General features: G+C 38.9%; 2 protein-coding genes across 2 annotated transcripts in view; one reads left to right on the top strand and one right to left on the bottom strand.

Annotated features, from left to right (window-relative positions):
* On the bottom strand, nucleotides 1-3,500 carry LOC139783445 (uncharacterized). The gene is made up of 2 exons (XM_071722593.1): nucleotides 83-3,500; nucleotides 1-20 (listed from the first exon to the last, which is right to left on the bottom strand). Exons 1-2 carry the CDS (start codon nucleotides 3,498-3,500, stop codon nucleotides 1-3), a joined length of 3,438 nt encoding a protein of 1,145 aa, XP_071578694.1.
* A 3,634-nt stretch (nucleotides 3,501-7,134) lies between these two features.
* LOC139783453 (uncharacterized) overlaps nucleotides 7,135-27,307 on the top strand; it is an 86,973-nt gene continuing 66,800 nt past the window's right edge. The window contains exon 1 of the mRNA XM_071722600.1: nucleotides 7,135-7,478. Within this exon, the coding sequence (XP_071578701.1) occupies nucleotides 7,317-7,478 (162 nt within the window). The 5' untranslated portion in view covers nucleotides 7,135-7,316. The remainder of the gene's footprint in view (nucleotides 7,479-27,307) is intronic.

The following is a 27,307-nucleotide window of genomic DNA, read 5'->3' as shown; positions in this document are numbered from 1 at the left end:
TTAACGGACGCAACTCGTGCCTTTGAACAAAGTAAGAAGCAATTGGAATTATTATCTGCGTCAATGGTTTGCAAGTAAATACAAGCCCCATAGGCCTTTAAAGAAGCGTCGCAAAATGCATGTAGGATGAAGCGCACCACCTTAGAGCCTCGAATTACTCTACGAGGTACCTGTATCGTACTAACCTCTCGTAAATCTTCTGTATAAGCCTCCCATGCCTGATATAGATCCTCCGTCAGCGGCTCATCCCAACCTAAATTCGCTAACCAGGTGCTCTGCATAATCAATTTAGCTCGAGTCAAAATGGGACCGATCAACCCAAGCGGATCAAATAATCTAGAAATTGTCGACAAAACCTCACGCTTGGTTTTAACTGAATTAGTAATAGGCTCGATGGAAAACTGAAACATGTCTGATTTGGGATGCCAACCCAATCCCAGAGTCTTGACGGCACCCGCGTCAATCTCTAACACCGACGACTCCTCGACTCGATCGCCGGCATGCAGCTCAGGTACAATTCCCTCACGATTTGAACGCCATTTGTGAGCCTCAAAACCCCCCTCGCGCAATAACTGCTCCAACTGTGAGACTAGTTCGACCGCTTCGGGCTCGCTATCAGCTCCTGTAATAATATCGTCAACATAAGAATCTTTTAATAGAACTCGCGATGCCAGTTCAAACCGGGTAGCCCCGTCTTTCGCCTGCTGTTGCACGGAACTAATGGCTAAATGCGAAGCGCTAGTTTGACCATAAGTCACGGTATTTAGCCAATATTCCTCTACCGGATCATTTGGGGAAAAACGCCATAGAATTCTCTGATAATCGCGGTCATCCTCGTGTACTAAAACCTGACGATACATCTTTTGTAAATCAGCCGTGATCGCAACGGCGCGCAAACGGAATCGCAACATTATGTTGATTATGCTATCTTGTAAATTAGGTCCCGTCATCAACGCATCGTTCAATGAAATACCCGAAGTGGTCTTCGAGGACGCGTTGAATACCACTCGCAGCTTCGTTGTTGTGCTTGATTCACGAAGAACGCCATGGTGCGGCAAATAGACCGGATTCGGTATTCGAGCGTCCCCGGTGACCTTAGACATGTGATTCAAGTCGATATATTCTCGCATAAATTCGGAATACAATTTGTATAATTCCGGTTCCCGTTGAAATTTCCGTTCTAAACAAAGTAAACGTTTCATCGCGATGTCTCTCGATTGTCCGAGCTGAGTCCTGTTTTCACGGAAAGGTAGTCGGACGACAAACCGCCCGGACACGTCTCGCGTTGTAGTGTTTATGAAATGATTTTCGCAGCACTGTTCTTCCTTCGATAACCTTGGATTGTTATTAGCGTATTCTTCTAATTCCCAGAATTTTCGCAACGTATCGTCTATTGATATTTGCTGCGTGATCAAACACACGTGATTATTAGAAAGTTGGCGGCTGGTCGTACGACGCGTGATCAAATGTTGCGGTATTGGACCCGACACAATCCAACCGAATTTAGTGTTTTGCAATACCGGTAAACTTTCACCGAGTTCAATCTTGCCGGCTTCCAACAATTGAAGGAAGAATTCTCCGCCTATGAGCGCGTCAATATGACCCGGATTGCAAAACAACGGGTCTGCTAACTTTAAGTTCTCTGGGATAGGCAATTTTGATATATTGATGGAAAACGAAGGCAACTTCTTTGTTATTTTCGGGACCACCAAACAACAAAGATTCAACTCGAACCCGGAAGTTCGCGATTTCATCGAAATTTGACAACCGTAATCTATCGCGCAGTTCATGTTATTTAAACCGTTTATAGATTCGCATACGCTTTCTAATTTTATGTTCAATCTGTTACACGCCGCTAACGTAATGAAATTTACTTCGCTCGCACTGTCCAACAATACCCGCAAAAAATTCTCGTTATTATTTGATTGAACATTTACAACAGCCGTTGACATAAGTACTTGCTTACGCTCGCCTCGAGCGTGTTGTACCGACATGTTTCCTGCTGACTCGTTGTTGCTGGTTGATGCTCCTATCTCGCCGTCCGCCACGGCGCACAGCGTGATCCCAGATGACCCTCTCGAACAGTCCTCCGAACCCCGTGCCGAATCCGTCGACGAACAGGATGTCCGCTTCACAATATGGCACAACGTGTTATGTCGCTCGCCACATTCTCGACATGAACCGGACCTGCAATCTCTAGAAAAATGATTATTTCCAAGACAATTGAGACAAAGTTTCAATCGCCTGGCCTCCCGGATTCTGTCCTCCACGGACAAGCCCAGAAACTGTTTGCACGCATAAATGGAATGCTGTCCTTGGCACACGTAACACCGTCGCTCCTGTGTGGTTGTTGACAGCGTCGTCCTGCCTTGTACTTTCGAATCTAACGATCGCTGTCTGCTCGTTCCGTCCCTCGCGCGAAGGTCGTCCCTGTTGACGATCTCGCCGTCCGAAGCCGCTCGCCGCAACAGCTGACATTGCCGTTGCAAAAAATCGATCATTGTGCTTGTCGTCACATCGTCTTCCCGCTCGATGTGCTCCTCCCAACGTCTTCTCGTCGCGTTGTCCAAATTTTTCTCAATCAAATAAATAATGAGGTCTCCCCATGACTCAGTAGGAAGTCCCATTGCTTGTAACACTCGCAAATGTTTCTGAACGTGATCTACCAAATCTTGAATTGCACTGGCTGATTCTCGTCTCACCAGTGGTAGATCGAACAAACACTGTATATGCCGCTTTCGAATGCCTCGCTCGTCATCGTATCTCTTCTTCAACAAGTCCCAAGCGATGGCGTAATTATTCTCGGAAATGTCTATCGATTCGATTATTTTTGCGGCTTGTCCGCTCAACGAACCAACCAAATATTGATGCTTCTGTACACCAGTCAGGTCGCTGTCGTGTATCAATGTTTTGAATGTATCTGAGTATCGCTTCCATTCCTCCATGGTTCCGTCGAATGATGGCAACGTGATCATCGGCAATTTTACGTGAGATTTACGTGCGGGCGTGTTAGACCGCACGCTTAATCTTTCTAGCAATTGATTTTGTTGTTCTACTATCCGTGCCAACGCACCACCGTCGCTGCTTTCAACCGATCGCTCGGTCAATTTTTGAATCAAAATTGTCTGCTGCTCCAGAACCTGCATCACGCCTGTATCATTGCTCGAATTCGCTGTGTTTGCTGAAAAGCTTGTGGACGGCGGTTTGATTCTTTCCGCTAACTGCTGTAAAGCTGCCTTTGCCGAATAATATCGCTCGTCGAACTCGCTTTCCTCCACTTCATCTCTTTGTTGGTATTCCTCCTCGGGCAACAATGATAAAAGGTTCTGTGCCACAGCCTGGAATCTCGAATAAATGTCTTCCACCGCATGGAAACGCGCCGTAATCTCGCCCGGTAGAACGTTCTCCACATCCTTCTCAGCTTTAGCGATGAAGTTTCTTATGCTCGTCAATTTCCCCTTTAGCCCGCTCCTCTGTTTCCGAAGACTTTCGACATTCATTTTCTTCGTTCCATATGCACGATTCACTATGCGAAACTTGTCCCTTTTTCTCGACGAAACCCAGGAAGAGAGGAAGAAGAATCGATGGAAGCACGATCACGTGAACACGGGCTGACACTCCGAGCTCAGCGAGATCGGCCGAATGCCTCTCGCTAACGATTGTCACTCGAATGTTCTCGAAAGTTTCTTGACTTTACAGTCAATTCCTTGCACGCACTAACATTCACTCGTTTTTTGAGACACTCTTACTACTCCGGCGCGCGTCAAGACCGGCGATTCCTCGTTTATCGCAACCGCGTGCTCCGAAACGTGCACCCTAATCCGGCTCGAAGGACCATTTTGTACGATAGAAAGGTACAATGCAAAATGCTGGTAAATAGATTTATTCAAACTTAGAGGTACTCCGTTGGGCGCGATGCGCACCGGTCACGCTTGCCGTGAAATGGCGAGCACTCGTCAAATTATATAATGTTCGCATGGAAATAGTTAGAGTATCGAATACAATAATTTCTCGGAGGCACTCCGCGTCAAAGTTAAATCCATCGACAAGAGAATACGATAATTATTATAGTGACTAGATGAGCTCTCAAATGATCGGCGGGTGACTGTTACGCGACGGACTCATGCGACCATGCCAGAATAATTCGTTAGAGCGACTGCCTGTGCCGCGGTCTCGCGGACCGCGGATTCGTCGGTTACCCCCGGTTCTACAATTCGCACACGAGGCCCGCGCGTGATTCGGCCGCGCGGCATCAACCGTTACAAATGGAAATTAAATACATACATATCGAATATTATTCAGTACAAGTACAGAATATTATAGAATAGAAAAATAGAATGTTATAGAATACTATAGAATGTAAGAATAGAATATCATTAAATATTATATACTAAGAGAATAAAATATTATTAAATATCATAAAATAACAGAATAGAATATTATGGAATATCATAGAATAGGAAAATAGAATATTATGGAATATTATTCAGTAGAAGTACAAAATATTATGGAATATCATAGAATAGGAAAATAGAATATTATGGAATATTATCCAGTAGAAATACAGAATATTATAGAATATCATAGACTAAGAAAATATAATATTATTGAATATCTTAGAATACAAGAATAAAATATTATGGAATATTATAGAATAGAAGAATAGAATATTATGGAATATTGTAGAATAGAAGAATAGAATATTATGGAATATTATTGAATGAAAGGACAGAATATTATGAAATAATGTAGAATTGATCTATTGGAATAATATGTGAAATACGGGATCCAAAGTCACGAATGATTCGGAAAGGAGCATGTTTCTATCATTTTCTATCCATCATTTTAAGCAGGGACGTTACTCTTAATAAAAAAGAAAAAATACGTTCTAATTTAATTGTTGTACATAGCTGCTGCGCACACTTTCAAAAACGCGTTTCGTCTAGTATTTATAAAAATTTTTCAAAATATATGAAAAATAAAAGTCTTATTATATTAGAGTGCATAGGTATATTAATACATTGTAATACTTTAGACGATTTAGATTATTGTTACACAAAATTTATGACCATATTATTGACATCTTCTTCCAAAGAGGCTTATAACAGTATTACTGACATCAATACATTTCACACTTCGAGATATAAATTTGAGAATAAAACACACGATATAAACTCAGATTTCGAAAGTAACGCAGACTTCTTAGACAAAAATTATAAACTAGAAGGTCGAATTTTTATAGATTCACCATTTTTTAAAAGATACATGTCCAAACTGTGCGAACTAAAAAATAGTGTAGAAAATAATAATATAAAAGATAACAAATATTTTGCTCCAGAAATTGCAGATTATATTACACATCATTATATGCCTTTTGCTCCAATGTGGTCAGCGTTACAATTGAAACTGATTACACCTGATACAATTCGATTAACCCTTAAATGCCACCCGGGGTCCATCGGACCCCAGACCCTTTAGAATGATATATTTTCAAATGTTCCCGCCAAAAATGGAGCTTATATTTATTTATTTATTATTTATTATTTTTTTGATTTTGGAGCCAATATTTTAACTGTTGGCGATCTTAATTTTTTATACTATGTTGAAATTGAAATTTTAACAATATAAGCATTTTATTCTCTTTTCTAAGCCTTGAACAACATTGAAAATAATTTTCATAACTAAATATCAAAAAATCAATAAGTAAGGAGACATTTTTCATGCTGGGGTCTTTTAGACCCCATGTGTCATTTACGAGATTCTTGAGAGGTGTGGCATTTAAGGGTTAAGTAATGCAAATATCGAAGGTTTTTTTAATATTGTGAAAAAAAATGTTTTAAAAGATGAAGTTAACTTAAAAGTTGGACGTTTTGTTTAAAAAATGAAAGACTATACTAGACAAATATGCGCTGAATTAAAATTAAACATACCATTAAAACGTAACATTCAATATCGTAATGTGCAGCACATAAATGACACATTAATAGAAGAGACGTGGCAAAAGAAGCAAAAACCTTTGTATAGTCACTTTGAAGGCCGCTCATTAGGACGTATAGCTAAAAAGTATAAATTTCATACAAGTACCCTTATGTCAAATAAAAATACAACTACCACTGATTTATCAGAATTGAACTTAAGCGAAAGTTCAACTCATACAAATGCACTTGAAAATGGGTTGTTTTTGGATGTCGAATATTATTTGGAATCACCAGATCCTACATTTACTATTGGACAATATAGATCAAACACAAATGCGCCAGTAACGGGATTTGATATATATAATCTTATTGCAGAAGAATTTTGTAGTTTAAAAAATAATAACTGGATTGATGGCAAAGTTATTGATTGTTTTACAATTATTTTACTAAATAACATCTCTGCTAATTTTATATATGTTCCTACAAACCATTCATACTATATGATTGGAGATTCCCATAAAACGTCTAAGAATGCACATTGGCGTATGTACAATATAACAAATCCTATTAGTGGTATAATGTTTATACCTTATTTGTATACATCGCATTGGTGTCTTTTAATTATAATTAATATAAAATAATATTTGAAGTAAATATTAAATATAAATATTAAATAAATATTAAATAAATATTTTTTTTATATTATTATTGCAAATAAATAATTAATGTAAAATAAATATTAAATTAATGTCGAATAAATGTTAAATAAATGTTTTTTTAAATCATTATTGCAAATAAATTATTAATGTAAAAGAAATATTAAATAAACGTCAAATAAACGTTAAATACATATTTTCTCTAAATCACTATTTCAAATAAATAATAATCAATGTAAAATAAATATTTAATAAACATTTGTTTGGCGCTCGCCCCCTGTACATAGCTGTACATATGAGTGTTAATCGTTAATTCGTCCGCAATAGCATTAGCGATCATTCGCGTTACAGTAATTTGTCGTGTTCGTGATTCGACGGTAAAGTCGCGCCGTCGATAAATAGATCCCGCGTTGGTAACTCGCGCGAAACGTTGGTGGATCGCGATCTAAGTCAATATTCGCGCGACTCACCCGACTCGTGCTGCCCGCCCGCGGGTGGCATCCCCAATTATTGGAACAAATACTCGCTCGCGCCGGTTCTCAACAGGAGCGCGACGCGAGTAAACACTCTCCCTTCGGAAGTCGTCCGATCAACACGACACTCTCCCTTCGGAAGTCGTCCGGTCAACACGACTCTCCCTTCGGAAGTCGTCGAGTCAACACACTTTTGGACGTGATCGAGTCTGTACTGGAACCGATTCACCGAGCACCGCGTGCCGTGCCTCGCTCTGCTTGCCACTGTTATGTGCATTTTGCTTGCCTGCCTCTTCTGCGTGCCTTTCTTGCCTGCCGCCTGTTTCTACCCTTGCCTGCCGTACATCTTCCCGCTATCACGGAGGGTTTGCCAGCCTACGGGAGACGGACGACTCGAGTACACACCCGAGAGGGCACCGGGCAACGAAACGGTGAGTCGCTTTTGCTTGCATACTACTCGCTGCACGTATTTTATCGTTCATTCGCGTTGCGGGGACCGAGACACACCCCCGCTGGTCCTTCGAGTCACGTTCAATCGCCAATCCGGGGATCGCTCTACCGCCCCCAAGCAACATTAAATAAATAATATTTTTACAATGAATTGTACAATGTATAATTAATGAAAAATAAATATTAAAAAAACATTTAAAAAACATTGTCTGCTGCTTGGGAATATGTTTCGTCTGCCTCGAGGTTAAAAGATCGATGTATATGACAATACTCAGTGATAAACAATAATAAATGAAGGTGATGCTACAGTCAGAGAAACCTTGTAACCACGGTAACAATTTATGTACAATAATACAAGAAACCATCAGAAACCGACCGCGGAGCTCTCAAATGGAAGCCCCTCGATCACGTCGAGATAGCTCTCAGGTAAATCCTCGGTGTCCGTCTGCATATTCAGGCCATTCTTCTGTCTTTTAATATATATCATTTCAGATATCAACCGTTTACTAACATATGGTTCACTGTCCAAAATTTCAACCGCATTCCACTCGAATTCATGATCGAACTCTAATCTATGCTCTGTGATTACCGAGCGACTGGTTGTGTTTCTTCTTATGTGGGCCTGATGTTCTTTAATTCTGGTTTGCAGTTGCCTACCAGTCTGACCCACATAAGAAGCATCGCAGTCGCCACAGTTAATTTTATATACGACATTGTTATGTGCAGATTTCGGAAGGGCGTCCTTGTGTACTTTGATGTAATTCCGCATTTTATTCAAGCTGTAGTATGATAGTTTAAAGTTATGATTTTTCATAATATTTCTGCATTGATCGTTAATATGCGGAATATACGGTATTGTGAAAAAAGGCGACACCTCTTCAGTCTGCACCTCAGTCGATCTGTCCCAGAACGCACTCTGTCAATGAGAGACTTAATGCGCTCGTGGAAGATTCTAAAAATGAAATCCAGCGGGTAGCAGTTGTTGAGTAAAATCTGTACAGCTAATTCGAAATTCTTCGCATGGAACAGAGGGTGACACAGCAGAAAAACTCTATCAATTAAACTTATTGCCTGTTTCCCTTTAATTGATTTAATCACGAGAGCCTCATTAATTTAAATTTTTATAAGATGAATTGTTGGTGTAAAAAAACACATTGTTACTTTTCAAAAAAGACATGTCATGGTTGCATATTGCAAATTACATAACTTTTTTGCAAAACAACCTAACCTAACCTAACCTAACCGTGTGTTTTCTCCATCTATATATATAAAGGAAGATGTCCTGACTGACTCACTCACTCACTCACTCACTCACTCACTCACTCATCAACGCCCAGCCCAAACCCCTGAATCGAATTTTCACTGAAAGTATATGAAATAGGGGTAGAATTTTCCGGGGAGTGCCACTATGTGTATAGTTTTTCGTTACCGATTTTTTGGAAACCGGTTTTTTTTATTTTTCTAATTTTTCGAGAAATAATTGACCGAATCTCAAACCCCTGAACCGAATTTTTACCAAAAGTATATGAAATAGGGGTAGAATTTTCCGGGGAGTGCCACTATGTGTATAGTTTTTTGTTATCGATTTTCTGGAAACCGGTTTTTCTAATTCTTCTAATTTTTCGGGAAATAATTGACCGAATCTCAAAGAATTATACATGAAGTAGGGGTGGAAGGAGAGGGAGAGGGAGAGGGAGAGGGAGAGGGAGAGGGAGAGGGAGAGGGAGAGGGAGAGGGAGAGGGAGAGGGAGAGGGAGAGAGAGAGGGAGAGAGAGAGAGAGGGAGGGAGAGAGAGAGAGAGAGAGAGAGAGAGAGAGAGAGAGACCGAATCTCAAAGAATTGTATATAAAATACCTACCAAAATTATATGAAATAGGGGTAGAATTTTCCGGGGAGTGCCACTACGTGTATAGTTCTTTGTTATTGATTTTTTGGAAACCGGTTTTTTTAATTTTTCGGGAAATAATTGATCAAATTTTAAAGAATTGCATATAAAACAGGGGTAGAATTTCCCGGGGAGTGCTATAAACTGTATAGTTTTTCGTTATCGATGTTTTTGGAAATCGGTTACAAAATTTTTCCAATTTTTTTAGGAAATAATTGAGTGAATTTCAAAGAATTGTATACGGCGGAATAGAATTTCAGTCGATAAAAAAGTAATATTTTTCAATTTATAGCATTTTAGAGAGAGAGAGAGGGAGAGGGAGAGGGAGAGAGAGAAGGAGAGGAGAGGGAGAGGGAGAGGGAGAGGGAGAGGGAGAGGGAGAGGGAAAGGGAGAGGGAAAGGGAGAGGGAGAGGGAGAGGGAGAGGGAGAGGGAGAGGGAGAGGGAGAGGGAGAGGGAGAGGGAGAGGAGAGGGAGAGGAGAGGGAGAGGGAGAGGAGAGGAGAGAGAGAGGGAGAGAGGGGAGAGAGGGGAGAGAGGGGAGAGAGAGGGAGAGAGAGGGAGAGAGAGGGAGAGAGGGAGAGAGAGGGAGAGAGAGGGAGAGAGAGGGAGAGAGAGGGAGAGAGAGGGAAAGAGAAGGAGGGAGAGGGAGAGGGAGAGGGAGAGGGAGAGGGAGAGGGAGAGAGAGAGAGAGAGAGAGAGAGAGAGAGAGAGAGAGAGAGAGAGAGAGAGAGAGAGAGAGAGAGAGAGAGAGAGAGAGAGAGAGAGAGAGAGAGAGAGAGAGAGAGAGAGAGACTATTTGCGTGTCTTATTAGATATGTCCTTCGGGGCGAAGCCCGCGTAACCAGCTAGTAGAGATATAAGAATAGAGTGCACAGCTGAAAAAGCGATAGAGGAATAGAAAGAGAACGCTGCATGTGGGCCCCTTCTGTCTTTGTCTATGCGCGAATGTGCAGGTCATGGAAGATTGTGTATCTCGGTATATTCTCGGTATTCTGTATGTCGTTTTGTAGCTAACTTTATTCTTATTTAAGTAACATTAGTACATTACGTTTTCTAAGAATCAAAAAAATGCTTAATATGCAAAATAGAAGCATCTCCTAAAAATTTAGAATTAAATATAAATTGTGATAAAGAGACTGAGATATGTGGGGAAAAGATGCCTGTGAATTCTTTTGATAAAGGCTCTTTAAATGTGCAAGTTTGTTCATATAAACCAAATAATAGTAGTGTAAGCAATAACGCAGATTGTGATAAAGAGACTGAGATATGTGGAGAAAAGAAGCCTGTGAATTCTTTTTTCAGTGGACAATAGCAAAACTTTATATTTTTATAAATATTTAATAATGTGTATATTATATTGTTTGTACTAAAATTTGTGTGTTAAATAAATAAGACTGATGTAAAGAATTTAATTTTTGTGTTAAATAATAAAAGACTAATTTATTTAACTATTTCATATATAATTGATTAACATTGTATGAATAACAATATGTAATAAATTTTGTTTTATTATTATATATATTGAGTATATTTATATGTACAATTCTATATATACAATATTCCATATTCAATTCCATATTCAAAAAAAATAATATTTTATGGTAATCCCTATGTACTTTGCTGTAATAATTTTGTAATTTTGGGAATTATTCTTTAAATATATATTTTCAAAGGAGTTCAAGGGGTTAGAACATAAATGCGTTATTATAGGTTATATCTCTATATGCGTTATAGACAATGAGCAGCGCAAAGGCGCATGCGCGCATAGACAAAGACAGAAGGGGCCCACATGCAGCGTTCTTTTTCTATTCCTATATCGCAGTCTCTTACGTGCTAGCATATGACGCGCGCACTCTATTCTTATATCTCTATGGTTTTCTCTACCAATTGATTCATCTTATTATTCTGTACATAAAAGTGTTAAAGTACAGTTATCAAAAAATGAACGAGTTTATGTCAAAATGTGCCAGAATAAAATATAAAATATCTCATAAACTATTCATTTTTTGATAACTCTACCTCAATACTTTTATATGTAGAATAATTAGAAGAATCATATTATGAAAAAAATCATTCAATTTCATTTTAAAAAATGGCAATAATCTTTATGTGATCTTAAAAATTGAAATTCAAAGTATAGATTCCAATGGAAAATCCGGTAAAACTTAAGATTAAGGGCGACCTCACCAATTTCAATGACCTTGATATATGTTGTCAAGGTCATGACCCCGAGTGCCCTTCAGAAGGTTTTAGCCGTCGCTCGTTATTCGTTAAAAAGTTATTAATAAAAAAAATTTTTAATATATAGCAGGGCGGAAAAGGGACTCATACATTGGATGACCTTGATATTTTAGTATGTTGTCAAGGTCACCCTCCTGAGTGATCTTCAAAAGGTTTTAGCCCGCGCTCGTTGTTTATTCAAAAGTTATTAACAAAAAAAATTTGAGAAATGTGGCACCTCGTTTCGCGTGGAAAGTATATGCGTGAAGACAGTAGGTTCCGCCCACCTGCGGTCACGGGTTCGTGGCGTGCTTTACGAGCTCGTTTAAGTAGAGGTGGTATTAAACAAGATAAGTTAGTCGATCATCTGTGTGAATATTTGTAGCGATATACAATAAAAAGAATTGGAGGAGACCCATTTTATGTATTACTAGATGACATAAAATATATGTATTCAGGAAATTAATAGAGAATATATAATATTTCATTATGTATATATATAAACGAGCTCGTAAAGCACGCCACGAACCCATGTGACAACTCGTCTCGCGTGGAAAGTGTATGCGCCATATGGGTTTACAACTTTCCACGCGTGGAAATGGTCATATATTAGTCATTTATGCTTTTTAATACTCAAAATAACTGCTACATTTCTCAAACTTTTTTTGTTAATAACTTTTTAACGAATAACGAGCGACGGCTAAAACCTTCTGAAGGTCACTCGGGGTCATGACCTTGACAACATATATCAAGGTCATTGAAATCCTTTTACCTTTTTATTTTACATATTTTCCAACCTTTGACTGCGTGCCGACTGAATTTGTCAGACTTAAAACACAGCTCCGGTTGGAGTAGTAAAATCCCCCCCTACACCTAATTAAATCGATTTGATTTAATTTTTGATGCTATATGCATCTAAATAACTGTAAAGAAATCATTGTGAAAAATATTACCTCAGCCAGGGTTTGAACCAGGAACTTCCTTTATTCCGTGAAGATGTCGTACCTTAGAACATAGAGAAATGGAAGCAGAATGCCTATTGTTTTCGGAAGAAAAACATGTCCGGAGGAAGTAAGAAAGAAAATTATAGTTTCCTCTCTCTTGTGAGTGACTGCTCGAAAGTGCGCATGCGCGGTCTACATTTGTTTGGCCGGTTTGGCTCACTGAAAAATAAGGTTACGTTAGTGACATATGTTGAAACACGGTTATTTCTTAGATATTTTCTAAAACGTGTTGATCCGCGAACGTACGCCAAAATTCAAGCAAGATGATATATTGTATTTTATGCGGTAGAAAGGACAAATCGGTTTTCTATATACGGTAAGTAAAAATGTATTTAATTTATTGTCAGTTTGCGTGATTTCAGTAATCTCAGCAATAAATTTAATTATTGAACTATTTAAACTAATTAATATTGAAACTATTTTAACTATTTAAATCTATTTTATTATCTGTCAACAGATTTCTATCAAATAAGCACATCAGAAAGCAGTGGTTGAAATTCTGTAACAAGACCGAGAAAAATTTGTATGACTCACACAGATTGTGTACAGATCACTTCAAACCCGAGGATCTGAGAAAGCGTTTAAGGTGTATCGTTGTGCAACCAGAAGCTGTGCCTTGTATATATATATATTTGGTGGAGGCACCCCACCTTCCACCTTCGTTGGAAATGCCAGTAAGACTGATGATGGCAATATCTGTTCCACTGGAATCACGAACAGTGATTCTTCGAATAACAACATTAACGTCGTGAATTATTCACAGTCCACAACAGCAGTAACAGAGAGTGAGTCTTATTTTTGTTTGTATACCTATTTAAATGTTTTGGCGTACACCAGCAGCGAATCAAAACATATACCAAGACGTTAACTTTTCAATAATTAAATAAGATATTTGACCAAAGTGTAAACTTGAAAGATGCCAAAATATTAACCTTTCATATATACAACTTGATATCTAAAGAACCAGAAGTTATATTTTCGGTAAAGAAAAATTTGTACAACTTCTATTTGTGTGATACATACAATATTACGTCGATCTTTGTGCTTGAGGCTTTTAATAACCTATTACATACTGTTTCTGTGACAGATATTACACACACTCCTTCCAATCGAATCACAAGCTCTTGTGGTACACGCAAGAAATCTCAGGATTTTGCTAAAGAGGATATGAGTAAACTGGATGTCGATGTGGATGTCGATCCTGCTCATTGTACTGAAATAGGCATTTGTGAAATTCTTCTGAACAACTGCCTAACTCCCTTGAAACGGCGGAAAGATGCTCATTGCAGCAGCAAGAGAAAACGCTTAGATTTTAATGATAGTATTGATTCAACGATTTCCATTCATGAATTACCAGTAAGTATTACTTCGTTAAAATGTTTGTGCTTTATATAAAATAAATTTTTCACACATGGCCATTAAAAAAAGTAAAAAGTAGGGGAGACCGGGGCCTAACCGTCAGTTTTTTTTTCGGTGCCGATTTTTAACAAGAAAATAAATAATTTTAGTTAAATGTGGTATACCACTGTAAAGAGTGAACCTTTAGCTACAAAATTTATATAGGAAATTTTTATCTACGTCGCTTTGTTTAACCGGTATAGAGCAAAAACGACAACGGTGGAAAAATTGAAATCTCAAAAATGCCGGGGTTTAACCGTCACACTGCATTTTCAATACATATACGTACATCTAATCCTGAAAAATGATAGGATACATCTTAATAATTGTTTTTTAAGAGAAAAATATAAAAATTTATTCAAAATTTTTATGCGAAACATTATTAAAAAATAGTTACGAGGGTTCCTCTTTCCGCAGAAGTCACTCGCCCAACTTGTTTCACTCCTCGACGTCCGATGACTCTATTCGGTGTCTGAACGGTTGTAATTCCCGTCTCATCCATATTCCATATGCAGTGAGCCTGGAAATGCCCGAGAATGCCTTGAAAATGCACCCGGACTGCTTACTGACGGATTAACCCCAAACACAAGTTTCAGATTTGATCGCCCACGAAATATTAGACATCAACGATAATGAAAAAACTACACTGGATTCGTGTTCAGCATGCATTACTCTTTATTCGGAGTAATCACGTACCTCGAGATTTGGAGAGCAAATATTATTGCAGATATTACAAAATTTCCACGCGCAGAAAATGTAACTTTCACCTTCCGAAAACACGTTTGCCCTCGTAAAAATCATAACACGGCAGGTAACCTGCCGAAACTCCGTTGGTCAGATGGGTACCATAAGCAGCGTTTACAATGTTAATAGCGAGTTCGCACAATATACAGGTTCCGAGATATTTGATTTGACGGTTCAACCCCGGCGACGGTTAGGCCCCGGTCTCCCCTATATAAAAAGTATATGTTGAAAAGTATTTTTTACAATAAGTATTAAAAATTTTGCATTATTTGATAAAAATATAAAATAATTATATTGTACATATATTTAATCCTAATATATCCATTAATTTATTTTATTTTTTATGACTTAAAAATAATAAATCCCCTGTTTTATATTAAATATAATAAATATATATAATAATATAAGTTTTACACAATATATCAGGTCCCTGCCATTACATCAGCCATTTGTGATTCTGCTCCACTGATGATACCAGATCCACGTTATGTTGGTGATAGCCGGTCACCTCATCTGGCAACACCAAGACGAGCTACGAGAGCCATGAATTTAGCGCGACGTACCATTATGCAGCAACGAAAGAAAATTGAAACATTGCAGAAAAAATTCGGTAGATGCAAGCAACGTATTTCTTCGCTAAAGGATCTGATCTCTGATTTGAAGAAAAGAAACTACATTTCTGAAATTGCTGCTGACAATTTAATGGTATGTTTGAATAACATTTATCGATCGATGAAAGCTCCGAATAAAGCCAATTGAAGGTTAACCTTCAATTGGCGGTCCGAAATCACACCCAACTTTAAGGGTTTTCTATGGTGTTTTTTTAACGGTTAACACCAAAAGTTGAGTGTATTTTTCCATAAGGGATGCCGCGCCGAGCAGTGAAGCGACTTACCCTTATGGAAAAATACACTCAACTTTTGGTGTTAACCGTTAAAAAAACACCATAGAAAGACCCTTAAAGTTGGGTGTGATTTCGGACCACCAATTGAAGGTTAAACATCATTTGAAGGTTAATCTTCAATTGGCGGTCCGAAATCACACCCAACTTTAAGGGTTTTTCTTTGGATGATGGTTAACCTTCAAGTGATAGTTAACCTTCAATTAATGGTTAATCCTTAAAAATGACGGTATAAACCCTAAAAATATGAACCCTTAAATAAAAGTAACAAATATGGCGTCCCAATGAGAATCTCTTAAGGGTTCCGCTCGCTGAACCGGACTCCTCGCCTCGATCCTCCCTCTCGGACGCTAGCTGCCGCAGCTTTCCCTTTCCTGGCGGTGAGCTCTCCCTGGTGATCCGACTCTCGCTCGGTTGGTCTCCAGAACACGCGCCGCAACGATCAATTCGTCAAGAAAGAGGTAACGGACTCGACACGTTCGAAGAAACGCAAGCAAGTGCGGCCATGACACCTAACGAGTGAGGAAGGAGACGGGGGCTCTTTGAGAGTGGCGACTCGCGCGTCGCGCCATCTAATGTGAAACGATCGGGCGTTGTAAAATGCGAAAAGAATTCGAGCGCAATATCTGAACAAATTATTTAATTTTTAATAAGTTCAATTATTAATATTTATTTTCATAATTGAACTTATTTTTTATTTTGATAAATGTAAATACAAATATCTTATTGTATTAATATTTAATATTAATAATTTAATTAATTGCTTAATTTAACTTCTTGTTTAATAAATGAGGGGATGTAGTACTGAAAATGTACCTATTATAATATTTTAATTTTTAAAATTGTCAAATTACAAACAGGAATTTTGTTGTGACTGTTACAGTTATAAAGTAACCATTTAATGGAAATGGAAGCCTAAAAAAATTAATATTGTAACGCAATTATTATAATGCTCAAATCATAAAATATTTACATTATCCATGTCTGCCAATACAATATAATTTTTTATTCATATTGTATTCTATATAATGGCATTGTTATTATATATTTGACAAGCAAATCAAAATAGCTTCGAATCGATATCGAAATGATGAAATATCGATGTCTTAACAGAAAATACATAATTTGCCTGTTTACAGTCTGGCGCGATGAATGTATGTCACAAATAATCTCTTCTTTTAAAAAATGTCATATAGCACAAACATCGAAATAAGCTTCAAATTTCGAACATTATTTCGATATTATATGTAATATCGATGATTTCGACGTCAAATAGACGTCAATTCGATGGGTCATTTCTCGCTGGGTAGGGCCTAAGTCAAATTTTTTAAATGAAAACCCCTATTTTTTATTGTACCATCTTTCTCTATTAATTAATTTGAACAACTTTTGTTTGAAAAATTCTTTTATTTGCCTAATACTTTTTGAGATATTCAAGGAAAACTTGATAACTTTTTCAATATTTAGCTTATGATATCTTGATAATTGTTTGCCAGAGGAAAAAGTGGTATAGAGGACTTTTTGACTTGATTTTGTCTTAAGAATATGCTGTTGCAATAGCACTCCAATTTTTTTTTAATATTTGTAAACACTCCAAGAAGATGCATACACAAATATTTAAAAAAAATTGGAGCATACTATTGCAACAGCACATTTTTGAAATGAAATTAAGTTAAAAAATCCTTTGTACCACTTTTTTCTCTGGCAAACAATCATCAAGATATCACAAGCTAAATATATGTATATTGAAAAAGTTACCAAGTTTTCCTTGAATATTTCAAAAAGTATTATATATTATATAAAAGTATTATATAGAAAGATGGTACAATAAAAAATAGGGGTTTTTATTTAAAAAATTTGACTTAGGCCCTATTGGGCTCAATACAGGCCCTGGATCCAAAATCCAATAAGATCGTCTATTGGCCCCCTTCAAACCTTTCAACTTTTATCTGAAACACTTTTCCAATAAACCAAGCCGTCAATTGACACTTAACGAAAATTAACACAATAACATTTAAACGACACCCAACGATAAAGGAATCATGGCGACACTGATTAAATCGACATAGAACATTAAAGGTTAACATTCTGTTAACACCAAACCAACATCCAACGGCCGTACGTTCCCGAATTGAGCAACGCGATTGGTCGAAACTTTACTGTTACTGTTACGAAAAAGTGTGTCCGGGGCTGAAAGCTGCAGAAACAAATAAAAAAAACTAAAAATTCCTGCTTTTAGCATTACCCAGAACCACGACGAGGACGTAGCAGGATAATGGTTCCGTTTTTTTTTTGTTTTTTTTTGTTTTTTATTTTTTTGCATTTTTTATATTTTTTAATTTTTATATATATTTTTATTTTATTTTCATATTTAATATTATTATATCGTTTTAATATTATTAAGGTATTATTTTATATCATATTTTTAAGTAATACACACAATTTGTAAAATAATGGGAAAAAGAAAATGAACAAAGATAATAGAAATTAAAAAGAAAAAATAAAAAGATATTAAAAATTATGTTTTCTGGCTTTAGCCTTCGCAAATATTTCTATAACATCTTTGTAATCAAGATTATTAGCCAGTTCACTTTCAATTGATAAAAGTGCTAAATCAGATAATCGCGTTTGCGTCATTGTACTTCGAAGATAATTTTTGATTAATTTTAATTTTGAAAAAGTTGCCTTACCGGTTGCCACAGATACCGGGATAGTTAATAATATTCGAAATGCTATTGTTAAATTAGGGAATATTTCCAGAAAGCCATTTTCAGCCAATTTATTTAAAACATCAAGTGGAGATTGCAAACTGCTTTGTTGTATATCTGAAAATGTTGTTTTATACAGATTTATCTCGTCAAACAGTTCAATAGCATTTATGTCAGAAGAATTTGTGTTTTTGTTATACAGTTTTGATTCCAAAGTTTTGCACTGATCTAAAGTAACATCAGAATCTTTTATATTATATAGAAATTTGAAAGTGTCATTATGACATACAAGCTGATCAAATCGTTCTTTTAAAGAATTTAAGGCTACGTCAATAATATAATTAAAAAACTCCACTTTAAATTTTTGTCTGGCATCTATAATTCGTTCATCTGGACGTTCATTGTCAAACCGTTTTCTTTTTCTTAAGCGAAATTGCGATACAAGTGGAAATTCTGGAGAAATATTCATTTCAGCTGCTATATCTTTGGCATTTATTTCAATGTCTGTAAAACCATTTTCACGATACTCTTTTAAAAAAGCAGTTACATTTTCAATTAAATTTATACATTGTGGTATGTTGATTTGATGTGACTGCAAAAATTTTGAAATAATATTGATTCTTTGCAAAATATCATACCAGCAGAGCATAGACAATATAAACTTATAAGTTGCAATTTTTTCAGCAATACTATGAGCTGTATTCTTCACAATATTATCATTTGCACTTTCAAAAATCTCTAGAAAACTATCGTAAATTTTTGGCAAATTATATCGTAAAGCTTTTACTGCATTTAGACGCGATGACCATCGTGTAGCTGATACATTTTTTGGTGTTAAACCATAGTCTGAATTGTTCAAATGTTTTTTTAAAATGTCCCATCGATTTGGAGATCGAGAAAAAAAGTTAAAAATTTCTTGTATAAGAGAAAAAAACGAAAATGATTCTAATGATGCATCAGCAGCATCATTTACCATTGAATTTAAGGAGTGGCATGCGCAAGAAACGAAAAAAGCTAAAGGATTTTTATTTAAAATATGTTGTTGCACTCCATTGTTTTTTCCTTTCATATTGGAACCATTATCGTAACCTTGACCTCTCAGATTTTGTACATCTAAATTATTTGTTGATAGAAAATTTAAAATAGTATTTGCAATGGCTGCTCCTGTTTTATTATTTTCTTTAATAAAGCCAAGAAAGTGTTCGTAAGTTTTAAATTGATTATTTTTATATGAAACAAAACGCACCACTATTGTTAATTGCTCCTGATGAGAAATATCTGGTGTTGCATCTACAATGATTGCAAAATACTTATTTGAATTGACTGAAGAAATTATTGAATCGGAAATTAATTTAGACATAGTTGAAAGTAGCTCATTTTGAATAATATTACTTAAATAATGGTGTCCACTTTCTTGTTTGACAAATCGACGCAAGTGTTCAGCCATGATTGAGTCAAATTCGGCTATCATCTGTACAAGTTGCAAGAAATTACCATTATTTGGGGTATATAAAGTATTGTATTTACCTCGAAAAGCTAAATTTTGTTGAGCAAGATATTTAACAATTAAAATTATTCGTTTAAAGACATTTCTCCAATGTGTTTCTTCAATACTTAAAATCTTTTTATTCTAAAAGTCTATAGTGTGCTGAGAAATCATTCGATTAGCGAAAAGTTGCCAAGATTTAAAAGCTTCGAGATGTTTCTTAGTTTGCTCATGATCTTTAGTGACACGATATATATTTGACCAATCAGAATAACCAGAAGAACTTGACAATTTATTTTCATTTCGTTTATATAAGGAACAAGGAAAACAGAAAACAGCATTTTTGGATTTTGAGTAAACCAACCAATTTCTGGATACCTTCTCACCATTAGCCATTGTACGGGTATATAAACTTGTTGAGAAACATCTATAATTAAGTCTAATGGAAATTTAAAATCCATAATTTGTTTGGGAACACCGTGGTCAATCATCTGAGTCCGAAAATCTTCAGAAATTATATCAGGCCAGAGACCTGGGTCTTCAAATTGTTCAATCTGAACTAGTCGAGAATTATTGTCAACGTTGATATTGGTATCAATATTGGTATCAATTAAAGCAGGAGGCGAATTTGGCAAGGATTTAGGAAATGAAACTTCTGTGATCGACGTTAATGTCGGATCCGAAGAAGTAGATATCAAAGAGGAAGCGCAAGAGAATGTGCTTTGCTACCGCTACCAATGAAGTTGAAGAAACAGAAGAATTTGGTGTAGTTTTTAAAAATTTAGATAATGAGCCCGATAATTTTTTACTTTCTTCTTCTTTTCTCTTCCTTTCTTGGCGAAATTGAAAACCAGAAGGTTTTTTATTACTCATCTTTCTATAATTTATATATTTTATATTATATTTAAATATTTATGAGGAAAAAGGAAATAGATAGTGGTAGTCTGCGTGTTTCGCCACTCTAGTGTGGCATGTAGCTATAGGCAACTCTCAAGTACTATATAATGTCTCCAGTACAGATGGGTCGGGTTCGCTCTCCATAGACTATGCCGCGCATGTGTTTACTGTTTACAATAATACGAGAAATGAGACGCAGCGTCGCGAGTCGCGACTCCGTCGAAAAGAAATGGAGGGGGATACTCAACAAAAGAAGAGCGTATACGCCAGTCAGCGCTACGGCTACGGCAGCGGCTGGCCGTAGTCGCCGTAGACTGTTTTGCCCGCTGCCTGCGCGCCTGGTGGGGGACACGCACACAGCTGCGGAGCCGTGTACGTGTGCTCGGCGGCGGCTCGGCCAGCTTCGGGCGAGTATGTCTGCGCTCTTCTACTCGCCCGAAGCTGGCCGAGCCGCCGCCGAGCACACGTACACGGCTCCGCAGCTGTGTGCGTGTCCCCCACCAGGCGCGCAGGCAGCGGGCAAAACAGCACCATTGGCATCTCTGTCATCAAGCCGGTAAAAACCTCTCCAAATTTTGCGCCCCTCAAATTTTGCGCCCTACGCTGGAGCGTGTACTGCGTACTGCCTAGTAACGCCCCCGGTTGACACTTAACTTTGATGACAAACACTAAACTTACGCCCAAATTTGAGTGTTAAATGGTGTTAACCATCAAAGTTGAGTGTACTTTTTCATAAGGGTAGAGCTGCCAAAAACGCTTCCGTCGTCAGATCTGATACGAGTTCCAAGTGAACTGCCTTAGTGCTAAAGCACGTGAAAATTGCGATATATCCCTTAGAGACATGTATTCTTCCTCGACGCCGACTTTCGCGTACTTGCAGCGGTTTGGCGTAATCAATGCCAGTGTTAGTGAAAGGACGTTCGTATCCAGCCACTCTTTGCTTAGGTACGTCGCCCATCTTAACCTCCGGAATCGTTGGACGAAGTCTGAAGCAATTCAAGCAATTTTTTACCACCTTACGCGCTTCCCGACGTCCACTTAAGGGCCAATATCGATATCGCACCACACTGAGGAGTTGCTCCGGGGGGACAATGATGCAAACGTACGTGTTCCTGACGCATGATCAAGCCCGTAACATAATGCCTAGCGGGTAGAACGATGGGATGCTTTCGATCTACCAAGAGACTCGAATGTCTGAGCCTCCCACCGACTCTAATCAATCCTTGTCGTCTATAAAGGGATCTAATGCTCTCAATTTGCTCTTACTCGACAAATTTCGACCTGCAACCAATGCTTCATAATCTTGGGAGAAGATATCCCGTTGAATTAACCTTGCAATAATTTCCTCTGCTTTGTCGAGCTCTTCGACTATTAACGGACCAGTCTTTTTTGTTCCAAGCGCGTTGTGCTTCCATCTCATGCACTGAGCGATTACTCGCTTGAGCTTGCTGTACGTTGAGAACCTCATTAGCACGTTCGACGTCTCGTTCACTACTAACGTTACAGTTGTTGATTTAAGTTCCGGCAAGACTGTTTCTGGTTCTTCCATTTTTGCTGGCCATGGACACTCGCTGGTCAGCCAATGCGGGCCGTGCCACCAAAGCTTGCTTTCAGCCAACGTGTCAAAGCTGACTCCTCTCGATAGTAGGTCCGCTGGGTTCTCGGTCGTTGGCACGTGATGCCAGGGGATGTTCTTCGTGATGTCTTGAATTTTTGAAATGCGGTTAGCTACAAACATTTTTAGCTTGTGAGGCTGGATTTTTATCCATCCCAACACAACTTTCGAATCGCTGCATAATCTTGTATTTTGGATTCGTTTACCATATGCCTTTTTTGCGCTGGCATACAGACGTGCGAGCAGTAGAGCGGCTTCTAACTCTAATCGGGGAATTGTGATGGTTTTGAGCGGTGCTATCTTGGTTTTAGCACAAATTAAGTGCGAGTGAATAGTTCCCTGATCATCTTGACTTACTGCGTATAAGCAAGCGCCAAACGCTCGCTCCGAGGCGTCTCCAAATCCGTATATATCAAACGTTGTTGACTGGTTCGCAGGAACCACGTTTCGTGGTATCTGGAGCGCGTTAATCCTTGCCAAGGAGGCGTAGTAGTTCTCCCACGCTGTTGAGAGTTCCTGAGGTATGGGCTGATCCCAATCAAGGTCGTTCGTCCATAATTTCTGCATGATTATCTTACCGGTAATAAGTAGCGATGCCAGAAGGCCGAGTGGGTCGAAGACTTGCGCTATTCTCGATAACACAACTCGCTTCGTAATTGCTTGCGTGCTTTCTAATTTAATTTCATACTGCAAACAGTCGGACTTGGCGTTCCACAAGAGTCCCAATGTTTTACGGGCTTCTTCCTTGTCGATGATAAGCACGTCGTCTGCTTTGCATTGCGCAGCAAGGTGCTTCAAAATTCGCGGATCGTTCGAGCGCCATTTACGGAGATGAAACTGGCCTCTCTCCATCAACTGAGACAATTGTTTCTGCAATTCGATCGCTTTGGCAATCGTTCTTGCTCCACTAATCACATCGTCCATATAACTATCTTCGAGGAGGGCTAATGCGGCCAGTGGCAGATCTCTGCCCTCTTCTATTGCCAACTGTATGAGACTTCGTATAGCCAGAAATGGCGCCGAGGTTGTGCCGTAGGTGACGGTATGCAACTTGCATAACCTTATCAGTTTCTCCGGGCTTTCCCGCCAGAGGATTTGCAGCAACCGTTGATCCCTCTTATCGACGCGTATCTGTCGAAACATTTGAGCGACGTCTGCCGTTACCACGTACTCGTGAGTCCTGAAACGAAGGAGTATATCGTACAGATTTGTTTGTAGATTGGGACCTGCTATAAGCTTGTCGTTCAGGGAAGTGCCAAGCGTCGTTTCTGCCGACGCGTCAAATACGACCCGGAGTTTTGTCGTTACGCTCTCCGGTCGTAGAACTGCTTGATGAGGTAAAACGTAGGATTCAGACTCTTGATCCTCATCGTCCGAAACCACTGACATGTGATCCTGTTCTTGGTAGTCTCTCATGAACTTGACATATTCTGCCTTTAGATCCGGATTCTTTGCAAAGCGACGCTCTAATGCGAGGAAGCGTCTCCAGGCGAGCTGCTTCGAATATCCTAACTTGACATTTGCTCGTGTCGGTAATCTTACGATAACCTTCCCGTTGAATCTCGCTTGAAGGTCTTGATGAAATACTCCTCGCATACTTTCTCTTCTTCTGAATATTGTTGAGTCCTAGCAATTTCCTCTTGTGTCCAGAAACGTTCTATCTGTTGATTCAACGTGTCATTTGTTATAGTTAAACACGTTCCTGATGAATTGGGATCAGCGTCGATCATCTCTCCGCCGACAATCCAACCAAACTTAGTATTTTGCAACGCTGGCTGGCCCTTAATGCGGTTCTTCGGTGTTCCACAAAGTATTTTCCAGTATAAACCAGAGCCGATGAGCAAATCGATAGTGGCCGGTTCATCAAACCCGGGATCTGCCAGACGAACATCTTTTGGTAAAATAATCTTGCTTACGTCGATCTTGCTCTGAGGCAAGCGCTCCGTGATAGTTGGCAATACCAGACATTCTAATGTCGTTGTAAACTGCCCTTGAGTTGATTTGATTCGCAAGTTTGTCGTCTTTGCTGCCTTTGTTTGCATTTGACCTATCCTTGTGATTGGACGATCTTCCGATCGGCATGGTAACTTCAGCTTTCTCTTGAAATCTGCCTTTATTAAATTGGACTGCGATCCTGGATCGAGCAGTGCCCTGCAAATCTGTGGACTTTCTTCGGAATTATAAGCGAAGATTCTAACTGTCGAAAGAATTACCCTTGATGTTTGCTTCTGTACGTAGAAGATGCTCATAGATGGATCTTCTTGTTTGATGCTCGCTGCCTGCTTCGCCTCAATGACATTCGCGCTACCCGAACAACAAGACACTACCGGTGTCGCTGATGCATTGTTCTCGCTCGATTGATTCTCTGACTCCCGATGGAGGAGAGTATTGTGCCGACCGGTGCATTTTTTGCACGTTGACGATCTGCAATCTTTTGCTAAGTGTCCCGCATTCAGACAGTTAATACAGAGTTTCTTCTTTCGTATTAATTTCATCCTGTCTGATATCGATTGCTTCAGGAGTTCTTCACACTTGTAAATAGCATAGCTGCCCTCGCAAATTTTACAGTTTGCTTACGTCGTAATGAGTGAAACCTTCTTTTCTGTCTTCTTTTTGCCTGTTAGCTTCTCGCTCGGAGGTTGCTTTACTTTGCCTTGATTAAGTACTCGCATCGTATGACAGCGCTCTGTTAGGAACTTTAAAAATTTCTCCATCGTCGGCATGTTTGCGGGTGTTCGATCCTTTGCGATGTTCTACCAGTCGCGTTGCTCCGCGAAATCCAGCTTCTTTTTTGCTAAGTGAATGAGCATTGTCTCCCACTGGTCGACTGGTTGCTGCAGAGCTTCGAGAGACTTCGTGTGCGTGTGGATATGCCAAATGAATTGCCGGATTGAATCGGCCTTGTTTTCCTTTGTTATGTCAGGGAATTGCAGTAATGCTTCGAGATGCGTTTCGATTATTAGCATCGTGTTATCATACGTGTCCTTAAGAAGATTCCAGGCACTCCAATAATTCTCATCTGATATAGTGAATCCCTGAATGACCTGACGTGCTTCCCCTTGAAGTAGGCCAATCAAATATTGATGCTTTTGCATCGGTGTCAAATCTGGCTCGCGATGTATAGTTGTCTCAAAACTATTCTTGAAGAAGATCCACTTTGAAAAATCTCCGCTAAACTCCGGCAGTTTTATCTCTGGGAGCTTCGGCTTGTTTCTCCGCTGTGGTTGAACTGGCGTTGGCAAATTTTGCGCCGCTTGATCAGCTTGAGCCACAGCTGCTTCCGCTGCAATAATTTCTTGGAGTTTCGCCGCCGCTTTGTAGTAGCCTGCTTCGAAGAGTTGTCCTTCTGCTCCGTTTTCTGCTTGTATATCTGCGAGTTGTGCATCGTCTGCTTCTAACCTTGCTTCGACGATATCATTTTGTACGGTCTCAAATTTGTCCCACAATTCTGAGAGCTTCTCTAGTCTTACTTGAGCATCGATTGCGGTTTTTGGCTCATCGGAATCCAAAAATGTCAATATTCTCGTTACGTTACCCTTATATCGAGCACGCGTTTGCTTTAGCTTCCTTACGTCCGTCGTTTTGCGAAAGGAACTGAAATACACTAGGATTAGAAAGGATTTATAAAGCGACTCATTCACCTGTATGAAAAAACGTCGAGCCCCACGCTGCGGCGACTCGAATCGTCGAGGTTATGTTACGATTGTATAAGTTGTTGTGAGCGCACAACGTATTAGAGATAAATTATTGCACTTGGCAACTCTGAGTTGCCTCCTATAGGAAGGCCAGCACAAGTTTCGGTAATGACCATATATGGGCATTCCGGACATCACCAGCCCGCTGGGCCTCTGATCAGCTAAGTCAGCAATACCAAGCGCGATAAAAAACCCGCCCTTCCAATGAGCGGCGGGCAGTCAAAGAACCGCGCGCGTACCGCGAGTCAACCGTAACGTTAATCTTTTGTAACCCGCAAGTCAGGGTAGTGACAAATTAACAAGTGTGTCAATAAAACAATCTGTTTATTAAACCCGACTGCAATCACAATATCTCCAGTGTCCTCTCTCCCTCCAATTCGGTGGATCCCAAGAACCCGGTGCCGGCCCTGAGCTCCGATTCAAGGCACGGCACAACAAAGTCGATATCCTGCGTAATCGTCGTACGCGACTTTCCTTGGTTAACCCTTGCGTTTACTACGTGATTGTGCCGTCGGTGTTTTTCCTCGGCACGCCTCGATGTCGTGTGTTAAGCCTTGTTTCGTGCTTTCCCGTTGCTTTTGCACGCGTATATGCGTACCTTATGCTTACAGTGCTCGACACTGTTACCTCTTAGGCGACTCTTCCGGCCGGTGCACAGTGGGACATTTTGACGATCTAGGCGCTCAAAAGTCCAAAAATAAACTTTTTTAAAAACATTTAGCGCTATAACAAATGTTATTATTAAGGTTCAACATTTGCAAAAACAAATTTCTTTACGCTTTATGACGCCTACAGCGGATATGAGAGAGGTTCAAACTGTTCACTATCGAGCGAGTGAACCGGATGCTCGGCGTGTCATAAGTATCAGTTGCTTTTATTCGCCGATTTTAAGCAAACAGCTGTAACCATAATTATTACACCTGACACTATGTATACTCCATGATTAAAGGTAACTAAACACATATATACACTTTTGTTTTAGTAATCCTGATGGTTCGTTTTTTATAGATCAAGATACAGTTCAGAAAATGAAAATTTGATATATATCTTGCCAAAATGTAAACTTTTATATTGTTATAGCACAAAATAGCGGATTGATCTTTTCATAGATAGAAAGTAGAAGTATTTAGGTCTTCAAAACATTAAAGACATTTTGCGATTTTTTGCGATCTTTCAAATAGTGCGTGTTTTTGTAAATGTATGTGCCTATAATACGATCTGGCACGCGCGCGCCAAGGCGCACCGTGTAGACTTTT

The sequence above is a fragment of the Temnothorax nylanderi genome, unplaced genomic scaffold, assembly GCF_030848795.1.
Source record: "Temnothorax nylanderi isolate EJ_2023f unplaced genomic scaffold, tnyl_v1.0 TNYL_tig0502_pilon, whole genome shotgun sequence".
Classification (NCBI taxonomy): Eukaryota; Metazoa; Arthropoda; class Insecta; order Hymenoptera; family Formicidae; genus Temnothorax; species Temnothorax nylanderi.
This window is presented reverse-complemented; position numbering and strand designations above follow the sequence as displayed.

Excerpts from the sequence above, each read along its gene's own strand:
- LOC139783445 (XM_071722593.1), bottom strand. The coding sequence starts at position 3,500 with ATGAATGTCGAAAGTCTTCGGAAACAGAGGAGCGGGCTAAAGGGGAAA. Across the intron at positions 21-82 it reads TTTAAAGGCCTATGGGGCTT|GCACGAGTTGCGTCCGTTAA; the intron begins GTATTTACTTGC and ends CTTTGTTCAAAG.